We start from the raw sequence: 16,904 nt of genomic DNA, 5'->3' as shown, positions 1-16,904 counted from the left end.
AGCATACCATACATCGAGAAGGAAAGGAGAGCATGTAGAATGTAGTGTTACAGTCATAGCGAGGGTGTAGAGAAATATCAACTCAATATAAGGTAGGCCCATTCAAAAGTCTGATGGCACGTGATCTCAGGCTTTTGTATCTTTTTCTCAACGGAAAAAGGTGGAAGAGAGTAGTTACGGGGTGCACAGGGTCCTTGATTATGCTGGCTGCTTTTCCGAGGCAGTGGGAAGTGCAGACAGAGTCAATGGATGGGAGGCTGGTTTGTGTGGTGGATTGGGCTTCTTTCGTGACCCGTTATAGTTTCTTCTGTTCCTGGTCAGAGCAGGAGCCATACCAAGCTCTGATACATCTGGAAAGGATGCTTTCTACGGTGCATTTATAAGCGTTGGTGAGATTTGTCGCGGACATGCCGAATTTCCTTAGCCTTCGGAGAAAGTTGGGCATTGGTGACTGAGGTGCAACGTCGAAACATGTCTAAAGCCATTTTTTAAAACTTCTTGTATTGGGTGTTGACATCACTGATAAGGCCAGCATTTATTGCTCATCCCTAATTGTCTTTGAGGTGAGTGGCTGGCTAGGCATTTCAGATAGGAACTAAAAGTCAACCACATTACTGTGGCTCTGGAGTCACAACGTATGCCCAAGCCATCAGGAGGTGCGTCAACACCAAATTCATCAGCCGCACTCACAAGACAGCCCCGAACATCACCCAAGCACAACGCAACGCCATCCGTGCTCTCAAGACCATAGAACACAGAACAGTACAGCACAGAACAGGCCCTTCGACCCACGATGTTGTGCCGAGCTTTATCTGAAACCAAGATCAAGCTATCCCACTCCCTATCATCCTGGTGTGCTCCATGTGCCTATCCAATAGGCACCAACCGCAACATTGTCATCAAACCAGCAGACAAAGGAGGGGCCATCGTCATACTGAACAGAACGGATTACTGCAAAGAAGTGTACCGACAACTGAACAACGAGGAACACTACAGACAGTTACCCGCAGATCTGACCAAAGAACACACCCGTCAACTCAACACTCTGATCAAAACCTTTGATCCGGACCTTCAGAACACCCTCCGTGCTCTCATACCACGTACTCCCCGCGTTGGAGATCTCTACTGCCACCCGAAGATACACAAGACGAACACACCCGGCCGTCCCATCGTATCGGGCAGTGGGATCCTGTGCGAGAATCTCTCCGGCTATGTCGAAGGCATCCTGAAACCCATTGTACAAAGAACCCCCAGCTTTTGTCGCGACACTACGGACTTCCTACAGAAACTCAGCACACATGGAGCAGTTGAACCAGGAGCACTCCTCGTCACAATGGATGTCTCGGCACTCTACACCAGCATCCCCCACGATGATGGCATTGCTGCAACTGCCTCAGTACTCAACGCCGACAACTGCCAGTGTCCAGATGCAATTTTACAACTCATCCGCTTCATCCTGGACCACAATGTCTTCACCTTCAACAACCAGTTCTTCATCCAGACACATGGAACAGCCATGGGGACAAAATTCGCACCTCAATATGCCAACATCTTCATGCACAGGTTCGAACAAGACTTCTTCACCGCACAGGACCTTCAACTGATGCTATACACTAGATACATCGATGACATTTTCTTCCTTTGGACTCATGGTGAACAATCACTGAAACAACTCTATGATGACATCAACAAGTTCCATCCCGCCATCAGACTCACCATAGACTACTCTCCGGAATCGGTTGCATTCTTGGACACACGCATCTCCATTAAGGACGGTCACCTCAGCATCTCACTGTACCGCAAGCCCACGGATAACCTCACGATGCTCCACTTCTCCAGCTTCCACCCTAAACACGTTAAAGAAGCCATCCCCTACGGACAAGCCCTCCGTATACACAGGATCTTCTCGGATGAGGAGGATCGCAACAGATACCTCCAGACGCTGAAAGATGCCCTCGTAAGAACAGGATATGGTGCTCGACTCATCGATCGACAGTTCCAACGTGCCACAGCGAAAAACCGCACCGACCTCCTCAGAAGACAAACACGGGACACGGTGGACAGAGTACCCTTCGTCGTCCAGTACTTCCCCGGAGCAGAGAAGCTACGGCATCTCCTCCAGAGCCTTCAACATGTCATTGATGAAGATGAACATCTCGCCAAGGCCATCCCCACACCCCCACTTCTTGCCTTCAAACAACCGCACAACCTCAAACAGACCATTGTCCGCAGCAAACTACCCAGCCTTCAGGAGAACAGTGACCACGACACCACACAACCCTGCCACAGCAACCTCTGCAAGACGTGCCGGATCATCAACACGGATGCCATCATCTCACGTGAGAACACCATCCACCAGGTACGCGGTACATACTCTTGCAACTCGGCCAATGTTGTCTACCTGATACGCTGCAGGAAAGGATGTCCCGAGGCATGGTACATTGGGGAAACCATGCAGACACTACGACAACGGATGAATGAACACCGCTCGACAATCACCAGGCAAGACTGTTCTCTTCCTGTGGGGGAGCACTTCAGCGGTCACGGGCATTCAGCCTCTGATCTCGGGTAAACATTCTCCAAGGTGGCCTTCACGACACACGGCAGCGCAGAGTCGCTGAGCAGAAACTGATAGCCAGGTTCCGCACACATGAGGACGCCCTCAACTGGGATATTGGGTTCATGTCACACTATCTGTAACCCCCACAACTTGCCTGGATGTGCAAAATCTCACTAGCTGTCCTGTCTGGAGACAATACACATCTCTTTAACCTGTGCTTAATGCTCCCTCCACTCACATTGTCTCTACCTTTAAGACTTGATTAGCTGTAAAGACTCACATTCCAATCATTATTCATGTAAATTGAGTTTGTGTCTTTGTGCCCTGTTTGTGATCCGAACTCCCACCCACCTGACGAAGGAACAGCCTGTTCCGAAAGCTGGTGGCTTTTGCTACCAAATAACCCTGTTGGACTTTAACCTGGTATCGTTAGACTTCTTACTGTGTTTACCCCAGTCCAACGCCGGCATCTCCACATCGTCACAACGTAGGTCAGACCAGGTAAGGACAGCAGATTTCCTTCCCTATAGGACATTAGTGAACCAAATGGGTTTTTATGATAATCAATGATAGTTTCATGGTCATCATTACTGAGACAAGGTTTATGTTTCTAATTTATTAATTGCATTCAAATTCCACCAGCTGCCATGGTGAGATTTGAACCCATGTCCCCAGCACATTAACCTGGGCCTCTGGATTACAAATCCAGTGACATTACTACTACACCCTGTCTCCTCAGTGACCATGCTCAGCGTGACTGGTGGGGACAGACTTAGGCGAAACGGATGGTTCGGGGAGGTGGGAGGAGATGAGTGAATCAGTTGGGTTTTATGATAATCCAGCAGTTTTCTTGGTCACCTTTCCCTCGCGCCGGCCCCACAAATTACCAGATTCATTCAGCTCAATTTCACAACCTGCCTTTGTGTTTTTGTGGGTTCTCTCTCACTCCCTTTATTCTGTTTTTAATCAATTTCACAGGATATTAGAAGGAGAGGATTTGCAGTCAGCAACACAAACCAAATATCATACAAGGATCTGACCAATCGGATTTTGAACATGGAAGGAAAAGGCACCGTTCACAGTGGGGAGAAACCCTACACGTGTTGTGTGTCTGGAAGAGGCATCAACCAATCATCTGACCTGTCAGAACATAAATACAGTCACACCGGGGAGAAACCGTGGAAATGTGAGGATTGTGGGAAGGGATTCAGAATCCCATCTGAGCTGGAAAAGCATCGACGCACTCACACTGGGGAGAGACCGTTCTCCTGCTCTACATGTGGGAAGGAATTTATTATTTCAGCCCATCTGCTAACACACCAGAGAGTTCATACAGACAAGAGACCTTTTAAATGCTCAGACTGTGCAAAGTGCTATAAAAGTTCTGGGGAACTGATGTCCCATCAACGTGTTCACACTGACGAGAGACCATTTAAATGTCCCGACTGTGGGAAGTGCTATAAAAGCTCCGGGGAACTGATGTCCCATCAACGTGTTCACACTGAGGAGAGACCGTTCAGGTGCTCTCACTGCGGGACTGGGTTCAGGCGATCATCTCAACTCACTGTACACCAGAGAATTCACACCGGGGAGAGGCCGTTCATCTGCTTCGAATGTGGGAAGGGATTCACTCAGTCGACTGACCTGCTGACACACCAGCGAATCCACACTGGGGAGAGGCCATTCACCTGCTCTGAGTGTGGAAGAGGATTCACTCAGTCATCTAACCTACTGGTGCATCAGCGCACTCACACTGGAGAGAGGCCATTCACCTGCTCCCAGTGCGGGAAGGGATTCACTACCTCATCCACTCTGCTGAAACATCAGCGAGTTCACAAGTAACTACCATGACCAAAGCATGTACATTCTGGATTGATTTTACTGATATTAATAAACTCTAGCCTAGTTATAGTGGCCAATTTGATAAGTGTCAAATAAATCAGTTTTCTGTCAAATAGTGTCTTTTTTGATGTCTCTGATACAAGTTAGTTCCTTTTGAATGTCTCTCCCTTGTCTCCTCCATCCTCACCTCCAACAATAAGTGTGAGGAGCTCATGGAGGCAATCTGATCAGCTTCCACTGGACCACCGTGCCAAACTGTCTCAAATGATCCTCCTTGTCCGAGTCTTGAACTTGCATCTTTATTTTCTTTCTCATCTCTCCTCATGCCCTCTCAGGACTCATTTCATCAATGAAAACTTCTGCTCCATTGACTCTATATTCACTAAGACGCTGATCGCCCAACTTCCCCATGTTTCTTGACTTTGTGAACAGTTCTCTCTCTTCAGGTACCGTCTCCATCTCCTTCAAATAACAAACCATAACCCTACCATCCTAACAAACTACTGCCCCATCTCCAGCCTCCCTTTAATATCAAAGCAAAACAATGCAGATGCTGGAATCTGAAACAAAAACAGAAAGTGCTGGAAAATCTCAACAGGTCTGACAGCATCCGTGGGGAGAGAATAGAGCCAACTTTGAGTCTGGATGACTCTTTCACCAAGAAACTTGAGGTCTGTTCGCTCTCTACGGATGCTGTCAGACCTGTTGAGATTTTTCAGCATTTTCTGTTTTTATTCCAGCCTCCCTTTTCCTCTCCAAACTCCTCAAATATCCTGCACCTCCAATTCGGTTCCTGCCCTGTCACAGGACTGAAACACCTCTTAACAAAATTATAACTGGCATCCCATTGGCGAGGATGGGATGAATGGAATAGATTCGGGTCATGATTCCTAGACCGAGTGTTTGTGAAACCTCCCTATTCCCTTCCCCCTCCAGCTCCGTTCTCTCCGGCTGTCGGCTCTTCCTCACCCGCTGCGGGTTCTGATGAAAGTTCATTGACCTGAAACATTTCCTGGGTTTCTCCGCAGCCCGACCCGCACTGCGCATGCTCCAGTCTGGTCCCGCCCTTCGTCCACTCCGATTGGTTGGAGGACAAGCCACGCCCTCGGGGGGGGCCGCCAGTCCCGAACCCTCTTCCTATTGGTCGTGAGCTGCCGTCAATCACCCGGTGCACGGAGCACGCGCAGTTCAGATCCTGGCTGTGTCCTCACTCTGGGCTGGTAAGCGGGTTGGGAGGAAGGGAGCTGATGGTTAGGATTCATAAAGGCCCCAAGCCCCGAATAAGGAGGTCCTGGTTCAAGTTTGAACCGGCAGCTGCTGCTCGGGCTTCGCCCGGTGTCAGGCCCGATTAATGGCACCATCTTGAGAGTGTCAGGATGCGCATGTGCAGCAACTGACGGCGATCCGGGCTCAGGCCCGCCCCTCATTCACTCTGATTGGTTGGAGGACCAACCGCTCCCTGCTTGGTCCTCCAGCCCCGTCCCCGCATCCTATTGGTCCGGTACTGCTGTCAATCATCTCTGGCATTATGAGGTGGGCGGGGAGGATTCACAAACACCCGCTGGAGGCTCCAACACCCCCAATAAGACCCATTGGTTTTATTGTCAGTCTGCAGACAGGAGCTGGAGAACTGAACCCATGATGTGGAGATGCAAAATTGGTTTCTTCACAGAAGTCATGATGTGGAGATGCCGGCGTTGGGCTGGGGTGAACACAGTAAGAGTTTTAACAACACCAGGTTAAAGTCCAACAGGTTTATTTGGTAGCAAATACCATAAGCTTTCGGAGCACTGCTCCTTCGTCAGATGGAGTGGAAATGTGCTCTCAAACAGGGCACAGAGACACAAAAGCAAGTTACAGAATACTGATTAGAATGCGAATCTCTACAGCCAGCCAGATCTTAAAGATACAGTCCAAAGATGTGCGGGTTAGGTTGATTGGCCAAGCTAAATTGCCCCTTAGTGTCCTGGGATGCATAGATTAGAGGGATTGGTGGGTAAATATGAGGGTTAGAGGGATTAGCAGGTAAATATGTAGGGGTACGGGGATAGGGCCTGGGTGGGATTGTTGTCGGTGCAGACTCGATGGGCCGAATGGCCTCTTTCTGCACTGTAGGGTTTCTATGGTTCTATGTGGGTGAAGGGAGCATTAAGCACAGGTTAAAGAGATGTGTATTGTCTCCAGACAGGACAGCCTGCAAGTCCAGGAGGCAAGCTGTGGGGGTTACTGATAATGTGACATAAATCCAACATCCCGGTTTAGACCGTCCTCATGTGTGCGGAACTTGGCGACCAGTTTCTGCTCAGCAACTCTGCGCTGTCGTGTGTCGTGAAGGCCGCCTTGGAGAACGCTTACCTGAAGATCAGAGGCTGAATGCCCATGACTGCTGAAGTGCTCCCCCACAGGAAGAGAACAGTCTTGCCTGGTGATTGTCGAGCGGTGTTCATTTATCCGTTGTCGTAGCATCTGCATGGTTTCCCCAATGTTTGAGAGCACATTTCCACTCCATCTGACGAAGGAGCAGCGCTCTGAAAGCTTATGGTATTTGCTACCAAATAAACCTGTTGGACTTTAACCTGGTGTTGTTAAAACTCCTTCTTCACAGAAGCCAGAGGGTGGTTGTAGAGGGTTGTTTTTCAAACTGGAGACCTGTGACCAGCGATGCGCCTCAGGGATCAGTGCTGGGTCCACTGTTATTTGTCATTTATATTAATGATTTGGATGAGAATATAGGAGGCATGCTTAGTAAGTTTGCAGATGACACCAAGATTGGTGGCGTAGTGGATAGTGAAGAAAGTTATCTCCAATTGCAATGGGATCTTGATCAATTGGGCCAGTGGGCTGACGAATGGCAGATGGAGTTTAATTTCGATAAATGCGAGGTGACGCATTTTGGTAGATTGAACCAGGGCAGGACTTACTCAGTTAATGGTAGGGCGTTGGGGAGAGTTACAGAAAAAAGAGATCTCGGGGTACATGTGCATAGCTCCTTGAAAGTGGAGTCACAGGTGGACAGAGTGGTGAAGAAGGCATTCAGCATGCTTGGTTTCATTGGTCAGAACATTGAATACAGGAGTTGGGACGTCTTGTTGAAGTTGTACAAGACATTGGTAAGGGCACACTTGGAGTACTGTGTACAGTTCTGGTCACCCTATTATAGAAAGGATATTATTAAACTAGAAAGTGCAGAAAATATTTACTAGGATGCTACCAGGACTTGATGGTTTGAGTTATAAGGAGAGGCTGAATAGACTGGGACTTTTTTCTCTGGAGCGTAGAAGGCTGAGGGGTGACCTTATAGAGGTCTATAAAATAATGAGGGGCACAGATCAGCTAGATAGTCAATATCTTTTCCCAAGGTAGGGGAGTCTAAAACTAGAGGGCATAGATTTAAGGTGTGAGGGGTGAGATACAAAAGGGTCCAGAGAGACAATTTGTTCACACAGAAGGTGGTGAGTGTCTGGAACAAGCTGCCAGAGGTAGTAGTAGAGGCGGGTACAATTTTGTTCTTTAAAAAGCATTTAGACAGTTACATGGGTAATATAGGTATAGAGGGACAAGGGCCAAATGCAGGCAATTGGGATTAGCTTAGGTGTTTTAAAAAAAGGGTGGCATGGACAAGTTGGGCCAAAGGGCCTGTTTCCATGCTGTAAACCTCTATGACGGCATTGGACTGGGATAAGCACAGTGAGAAGTCTCACAACACCAGGTTAAAGTCCAACAGGGTTATTTGGTAGCACAAGCTTTCTGAGTGTCGCTCCTTCCTCAGGTGAGTGAAGAGTTGTGTTCACAAACAGGGCATGTATAGACACAGACTCAATTTACAAGATAATGATTGGAATGAGAGTCTTAAAGGTACAGACAATGCGAGTGGAGAGACGGTTAAGCACAGGTTAAAGAGGTGTGAATTGTCTCCAGCCAGGACAGCTAGTGAGATTTTGCAAGCCCAGGCAAGTCGTGGGACTTGCAGATCGTGTGACATGAACCCAAGATCCCGGTTGAGACCGTCCTCATGTGTGCGGAACTTGGCTATCAGTTTTTGCTTGGTGATTCTGCGTTGTCGTGTGTCGTGAAGGCCGCCTTGGAGAACGCTTACCCGAAGATCAGAGGCTGAATGCCCGTGACTGCTGAAGTGTTCCCCAACAGGAAGAGAACACTCCTGCCTGGTGATTGTTGAGGGGTGTTCATTCATCTGTTGTCGTAGTGTCTGCATGGCCTCGCCAATGTACCATGCCTCGTGACATCCTTTCCTGCAGGTAGACAACGTTGGCCGAGTCGCAAGAGTAGGTACCGTGTACCTGGTGGATGGTGTTCTCACGTGAGATGCTGGCATCCATGTCACTGATCCAGCACGTCTTGCAGAGGTTGCTGTGGCAGGGTTGTGTGGTGTCGTGGTCACTGTTCTCCTGAAGGCTGGGTAGTTTGCTGCGGACAATGGTTTAACATTGTGCGGTTGTTTGAAGGCAAGAAGTGGGGGTGTGGGGATGGCCTTGGCGAGATGTTAGTCTTCATTGATGACATGTTGAATGCTCCGGAGAAGATGCCGTAGCTTCGCTGCTCCGGGGAAGTACTGGAAGACGAAGGATACTCTGTCCGCTGTGTCCCGTGTTTGTCTTCTGAGGAGGTCGGTACGGTTTTTCGCTGTGGCGCGTCGGAACTGTCGACTTCAACCCAGACAGAGGAGAGTGAGGGAGAAAACTGGGAGTGGAGGAAAGAAATGGTGGAGATGGTGAGATGGGTTTGGATTTCAGCCCAGGGAGGAGGGAGAGTGTGTGGGATGGGGATCTGCAGATATCCTTGCAGCTCACTCAATATTTTTTCTGTTTTGAATCAATTCCACAGGGTATTAGAAGGAGAGGATTTGCAGTCAGAAATCTCACAAAAAGCAAATATCATTTCAAGATTTGACAGAGCCGCTCGATTTATCCTACTCTGACTGTGATAGGAATCTGAACATGGAGCCAAAAAATACAACTAACAAGCGCGAGAAAGCGTACACGTGTTCTGTGTGTGGACGAGGCTTCAGCCATTCATCCGGCCTGTCGAGACACAAACGCAGCCACACCATGGGGAAACCGTGGAAATGTGGGGACTGTGAGAAGGAATTCAATTACCCATCAGAGCTGGAAACTCATCGACGCAGTCACACTGGCGAGAGGCCATTCTCGTGCTCCATGTGTGGGAGGGGATTCACTGCGCTATTCGGCCTCCAGTCACACCAGCGAATTCACACCGAGGAGAAGCCATTCAGCTGCACAGTCTGTGGCAAAAATTTCAGGCAGTCATCGGCCCTCACTGTACACCAACGAGGTCACACTGGGGAGAGGCCATTCACCTGCTCCCTGTGTGGGAAGGGATTCACTTATTCATCTGTATTACTGAAACACCAGCGAATTCACACTGGGGAGAGGCCATTCACCTGCTCCATTTGTGGAAAGGGATTCATTCAGTCATCGCAACTGCTGACACACCAGCGAGTTCACACTGGAGAGAGGCCCTTCACCTGCCCTCTGTGCGGGAAGGGATTCACTCAGTTAGCTAACCTGCTGACACATGAACGAGTGCACAAATGACTTTGGAATTCTCTGCCTGAGAAGGCAGTGGAAGTGGGGGGGTCACTGAATATTTCTAAAGCATAGTAAGTACATAGTTGAGCAAGGGAATCAAAAATTATAAGGGGCAGATGGGGATGTGGAACTCAACACAAACAGATCAACCACAATCCTATTGAACGGTGAAGCAGGCTTGAGGAACTGAATGGCTTAATCCTACTCCAATTCTATCTTTTTGCATGCTCTGCTGACAGCTGTTTATTTAATCAAACACAATTATTTACATACTGGACATTATCAAATTCTAAATTTCTAATTTGACAGATATGGACAAGTCAACATATTGGTTCTTGGGCAGAGTCAAATGGATTTTTTCTGTATTTTTAAACAACTGATTATAGTTTCCGGGGCCATTGGTATTGCAGCAAGTCATCTAGAAGTTAGTACAAATTCAAAAACTTTTCTACAAACATCACAACATGGTGACAATTTGAACCAAAGAATTTAGCTTTCAAAAACTTGGCCTTAACCATTCAGGCAAGTGCTTGAACACGGAAGATATGGAAGTTACCTCTGAAGTGATTGTTTCTGTCTCTGATATAAAAACACAACTGAAAACTTGGGTATAATTTGTTTCTGACATTGAAACTGATAAAATTTATTGATGCGAGCTGCTATTTCAAAGCACTCAAGTACTAACAAAAACGAATGGAACAAACAGTTCCTGGGTATCGCAAAGAGTTCTTTGAGGAGAAGTAAACTGAACAGGGACAAAACCAGTGAGCCCAATCACGAATTTGGGATTGATTTGTAATTTCTGGCACTTTATAATGGGTTAAAGTGAAGAACAAATAAATAAAATATATTAATCTCTGGATTTAAATGGTTTGAATCTGTTTTATAAATGAGAATATTGAATTGGACAGGACAGTTTCTCCAGGGCTGATCAGTGAGGTCAGATAGTAATTAAGAGATTGAATGAGAAAAGGGAAAAATCACAGCAGCAAATGGGAATTGAAATAACTCACTGTGGGTGCAATTCAATGTAACAGCTCAACCTGGTATTGATGCACATTCTAGTGAAAAGAAAGTGTAAATTAGACCAATAAACTAGACAGCTTCTGATTGATTAATTTACTGATTCTCCGTAACATTCACTGGATTGATTCCAGAGTGGTTTGTCCTATGAAGAGTGATTGAACTGTTTAGGCCTATACTGGAATTTAGAATGAAAGGAGATCAAATTGAGGTATACAAGATGATAAAAAATAGGGATAAAGTAGACGTGGAGTGGATGCTTCCTCTTGTGGGACATTCTAGGACAAGAGGTCATAGTCTTAGGAAACATTCTTTCTCGTTGTTTCACAACTTGGTATGTCTCCTGCTCTGCCCAAGACCGCAAGGAACTACAAAAGGTTGTGAATGTAGCCCAATCCATCACGCGAACCAGCCTCCCATCCATTGACTCTGTCTACACTTCCCACTGCCTCAGCAAAGCAGCCAGCATAGTTCAGGACCCCACGCACCCCGGACATTCTCTCTTCGACCTTCTTCCGTCAGGAAAAAGATACAAAAGTCTGAGGTCGTGTGCCAACCGAAGAACAGCTTCTTCCCTGCTGCTGTCAGATGTTTGAATGGACTTACCTTGTATTAAGTTGATCTTTCACTGCAGCCTAGCTATGACAGTAACACTAAATTCTGCACTCTTGTTTTCTGCTCTATGAACGGTATGCTTTGTCTGTATAGTGTGCAAGAAACAATACTTTTCACTGTATGTTAATACATGTGACAATAATAAATCAAACCAAATCAAATCAAGTGAGGGGTAGCAAATTTAAAACAGAGTTGAGGAGAAACTACTTCTCCCAAAGGGTTGTGAATCTGTGGAATTCGCTACCCCAAAGTGCGGTGGATACTGGGACAATGAGTGAATTTAAGGAGGAGTTAGACAGATTTTTAATTGGCAATGGGGAAAAGGCAGGAAAATGGGGATGAGGAGCATATCAGCCATGATCGAATGGTAGAGCAGACTTGATGGGCCGAATGGCCTAATTCTGTTCCTATATCTTATGAACTTATGATAACTATGTGATGAATTATTGTTTTATCTGTATCATCATTACAATTCAGTATTGGACACAATGACTTTTTAATAAACCAATTATCTATTGAACCAAACCAATTCTCTATTAATCTGACTCACCCTGACTGACCAGACAGAAAAACAGACGTTAACCTTGTGTCGAGCACTGACTGGAGATTTAATGATCAATCCTAAAGGTGATTTCTCCAAACCTCCAAGGGTTTCCTTCCTTCTTTCTCTCCTTCTCTCAAAAAGTTAAACTCAGTCTCTTGTCCTGTTTTGATTTCTGGTTCTCTTCTTGCCCAAGGTAAATCTGAGCTGATGTTTGAAAAGGAGACCTTTGTGAGTAGTTTCCAGAGATCAGAGTCCTCATTGATTTGAGGCCAAAGTGTAACCTCTTATTTATTGTCCCCCTCCCCCATCCTCTGATGTGAACCATCCTCCAGTGGCTGAGCCAGGATGGGGCCGTTAACCTGGGCCTGTTCCCGGGAGGGAGGGAGGGAGAAGCCCCGCAGCTGCAAACCAGGGAGCTGACAATGATTCTGAGGGGTTTGCGGATCCACAAAGTGTTTCCAAATCCTCCCCAATATCTAGCCGGCGGCTCCAGCTCTCCCCTCTGGCCTGTCCCCGCGGTAAAGCTGGGGCCTGTGGCCTGGGCCAGAAGTTGGTGCCATTTCCAGTGCAGCCGCGGTTTCCATTCCGACCCCTGTGCTCACTATCTCCTCCCGAACCGTCGCCAATACCTCACTCACTCACCATGACTGACACTGAGCATGCTCAGAGCGCACAGTGCCCCTGCGCTCCCAGGCTCACTGATAGAGGACTTTCTGCAGCGCGGGGGAGACTGGGTAAAGCCGCCGCCATTGATGACTCAAGTTGATGATGGAAACTTTAGATAATTATTCGGTTCATCTTCTCAGCAGTGAGACATGCTGCAAAATCTGTATTTATATTATATAGAAACACATAAATTTGGACCAATATCCTGCATTGTTTTGATCTACCAAGAAAGCATCTGCAGTAATTTGCTTTTATCCCTGATGAGTGAGTCTGTGCAATTCACGCTCACGAACTCCACATTTTTTTCCCCAAACTTTGTTGTCTCCAATACCATAACCTCCTTGCACTTATTGTAGGAGTTGAGGAGAGAGTGGAGAGTGAGAATGCTTCAAGATGAACTAACTTGTGTTTGGGATATTAAAAAACTAATCTCGCCACATGTTTTAATACAAGGCTTATTTACTTGACTTTTACCCAGAATTTATGTATAAATATTTATAAGTGGTCTGGAGTTTATTAACTTCAGCAGAAACAGACCATGATAAGCATTCATAAAACCAGAAAAGTGCTGGGAAAAAAAAGTGGGTCTGGCATAATCTGTTAATATTCCAAGTCCGTATTACACTTCTTCAGCGTTCACCTAGAATTAATGTTAAATCTGTTTCTCTCTCCACAGTTGCTGCCAAACCTGCTGATTTTTGTTTTAGCATTTTCCGGTTTTATTTCAGCTCTCCAGCAACTGTGAGCATTGTTCGCTCCTGGATGTGATTAACAGCAGAATTCAATCAATTTAGTTACTTGTAAACTCGCTGGTGTCACAACAGAGTGAATCCATTCCCAAACATGGTACAGGTGACTGATCTCTCCTTAATGTGAGTGTGCTGGTGCACAGTAGGTCCGTCTGATGTCTGAAGCCAGTCCCACAATAAGATATTAAAAAGACTCAATGCAGCATGTTTAACATAAAGATGACTAATTTGTTTATCAAAAATATTAGCCTCTATTATTGGGCTGGAGTTTATTAACATCAACAGAAACACACCTAATGAACACCATTCAGTCATTGATGTCATCAAGTCATAGAGGTTTACAGCATGTAAAGTTTGGCCCAACTTATCCATGTCACCCCTTTTTTTAAAACCACTAAGCTAGTCCCAATTGCCCACATTTGGTCCATATCCCTCTGTACTCATCTTACACATGTAACTAAACGCTTTTCAAAAAGACAAAATTGTACCCGCCTCTACTATTACCTCTGGCACCCTCTCACCACCCTCTGTGTGAAAAGATTGCCCCTCTGTACCCTTTTGTATCCCTCCCCTTTCACCTTAAACTTATGCCCTCTATATTCCAGGTATTCCAAGTGTGGCATTATCAATGTCTTGTACAACTTCAACAAGATGTCCCAACTCCTGTATTCAATGTTCTGACCAATGAAACCAAGCATGCCGAATGCCTTCTTCACCACTCTGTCTACCTGTGACTCCACCTTCAAAGAGCTATGTACCTGTACCCCTCGATCTCTTTGTTCTATAACTCTCCCCAATGCCCGATCATTAACTGAGTAAATCCTGCATTGTTTTGATCTACCAAAATGCATCACCTCGCATTTATCGAAATTAAACTCCACCTGCCATTCGTCAGCCCACTGGTCCAATTGATCAAGATCCCATTGTAATCCTAGATAACCTTCTTCACTGTCCACTATGCCACCAATCTTGGTGTCATCTGCAAACTTATTAACCATGCCTCCTGTCTTCTCATCCAAATCATTAATACAAATAACAGTGGGCCCAATACCGATCCCTGAGGCACACCGCTGGTCACAGGCCTCCAGTTTGAAAAACAACTCTCTACAACCACCCTCTGGCTTCTGTCAAGAAGTCAATTTTGTATCCATTTAGATACCTCACCTTGGATCCCATGAGATTTAACTTTATGCAACAACCTACCATGTGGTACCTTGTCAAAGGCCTTGCTAAGGTCATTGTAGACAACATCAACTGCGCTGCCCTCATCTACCTTCTTGGTTACCCTTCAAAAAAATTCAATCAAATTTGAGAGATGATTTTCCACTCACAAAGCCAGCATCAGTCCTTGCCTCTCTAAATGCCTGTAGATTCTGTCTCTCAGAATACCTTCTAACACCTTACCCACTGCAGATGTGAGGCTCACTGGCCTGTCGTTTCCAGGCTTTTCCCTGCAGCCCGTCTTAAACAAAGGCATATTTGCCATTCTCCAATCGTCAGGCACCTCAGCTGTGCCTGATGATTCAAATATCTCGGCTAGAGGACCCGCAATTTCCTCTCTAGCCTCTCACAATGTCCTGGGATACATTTCATCAGTTCCCGGGGATTTATCTACCTTCAAGCGCTTTAAGACTTCCAGCACCTCCTTCTCTGTTATAGGTACACTGCTCAAGACATCTCTATTTATTTCTCCAAGATCCCAAACATCCATGCCTTTCTCAACAGTAAATACTGATGAGAAATATTTTTTTTATCTCACCCATCTCTTGTGGATCCACACCTCGATTACCTTGTTGATCCTTAATGTGATTAAGAACAGAATTCATTGTAGTTAATCGTGAACACGCTGGTGTCTCAGCAGGTTGGATAATTGAGTGAACCCTTTTCCACATTTGGATCAGGTGAATGCTCTCTCTTCTGTATGAATGCATAGGAGAAGGAAACAGGATAAAGGGAGTGTGAGAGAAGAGGTGGGGAATAGGCAAGGAATGAAAGTGAGTCATTTTATATATCATCAGCACCCAGAACTTTAGCAGAATCTACAAAACCTTCCATCTCGTATGTTCATATGTAACCTCCATCACAGGGACCAGGGTAGCAGGTGTTTGTGAACACCATCACCTTCCAGTTCCCTCAAAGTCACACGTTGTCCTGACTTGTCTAATGTGGCTCAGTCCCAATTTGGTTATACTCCAATAAGTTCCTGCGATAAACTCCATCTCTCTCCCTGAAAACTGGCTGAGGCTAAACCATAATGTTCACAACCAGAGCATCATATTTCATCTCAAACCACATTATCACCCAGGCAGCATATTTCCACCACAGTCACATCAGCCAATTCCGCCCTATTCTCAGCTGATCTGGTGCTGAAGCCATCACCCCTTTCCTTAGTAACTACCAGACTTAACTATCCTAACACTCCCATTAGACTCCCACATTCATCTTCACTGGAATCTGGAGGCCATCTAAAACAGATGGAGAATAATGTGGGAAAATGACCTTATCCTCTTTGGCAGAATGAATAGAAAAGCAATGGATTATTTCAATGGAGAGAGATTGCAAAACTCTGTTGTACTCTGCTCCCAGAGTGATCTGGGAGTCCTGGCACATGAATCACAAAAAGTGAGTTGACATGATCAGCGAGTGTTCTCCATTTCAAGGCAAACAGGATGTAAAAGCAGGGATGATTTGCTACATTTGCACAGAGTTTTGTTGAAGCCAAATCTGAAACACTATACAGTGTTGGTCTCCTTACTTACTCATAATTACTTCAGAAGCAGTTCAAAGGTTCACTCGATTGATTTCTGGGATGAGGGGGTTGTCTCTGGGGGAAATATTGGACAGTTTGCGCTTGTATCCTTCAGAGTTTAGAAGAATGAGGAAATCTTAATGAGATCCTGAGGGGACTTGACAGGGTGGATGCTGAACGGATGTTTTTCCTTGTGAGAGAGACTAGAACTTGGGGAGTCAGGTTAAAAATACAGGCTCTACCATTTAAGGCAGAGATGAGGAGAAATGTTTCCTCTCAGAGGGTCATTAGTCTGTGGAATTCTCTTCCCTGGAGAGCAGTGAAAGCCGAGATATTGAATATTTTTAAAGGCTGCGTTAAATAGATTCTTGATTGACAAGGGAGTCAAAGATTACAGGGGTTGGAGAGGAAAGTGGAGTTGAAGCCACAATCAGATCAGTAATGATCTTATTGAATTGTGGAGTAGATTCAATGGGCCGAATGGCCTGCTCCTAATTCCCCTGTTTGTATCCGTGTACGTTTGTCAGCGTTTAGTGGGAGTACGGTTGATGGAGCAGATGCTGGGCCTCATGAGACCTGAGAAGGTATG

The 16,904-nt window shown here is 46.1% G+C and overlaps 1 protein-coding gene across 1 annotated transcript in view; it reads left to right on the top strand.

Moving 5' to 3' along the window:
- LOC144480702 (uncharacterized) overlaps positions 1 to 16,904 on the top strand; it is a 130,067-nt gene that overhangs the window by 24,915 nt on the left and 88,248 nt on the right. The window contains 2 exon segments of the mRNA XM_078200296.1: positions 4,027 to 4,382; positions 9,620 to 9,971. Coding sequence (XP_078056422.1) covers positions 4,027 to 4,382; positions 9,620 to 9,971 — 708 coding nt within the window.

This window comes from Mustelus asterias, chromosome 30 (genome assembly GCF_964213995.1).
Source record: "Mustelus asterias chromosome 30, sMusAst1.hap1.1, whole genome shotgun sequence".
Classification (NCBI taxonomy): domain Eukaryota; kingdom Metazoa; phylum Chordata; class Chondrichthyes; order Carcharhiniformes; family Triakidae; genus Mustelus; species Mustelus asterias.
This window is presented reverse-complemented; position numbering and strand designations above follow the sequence as displayed.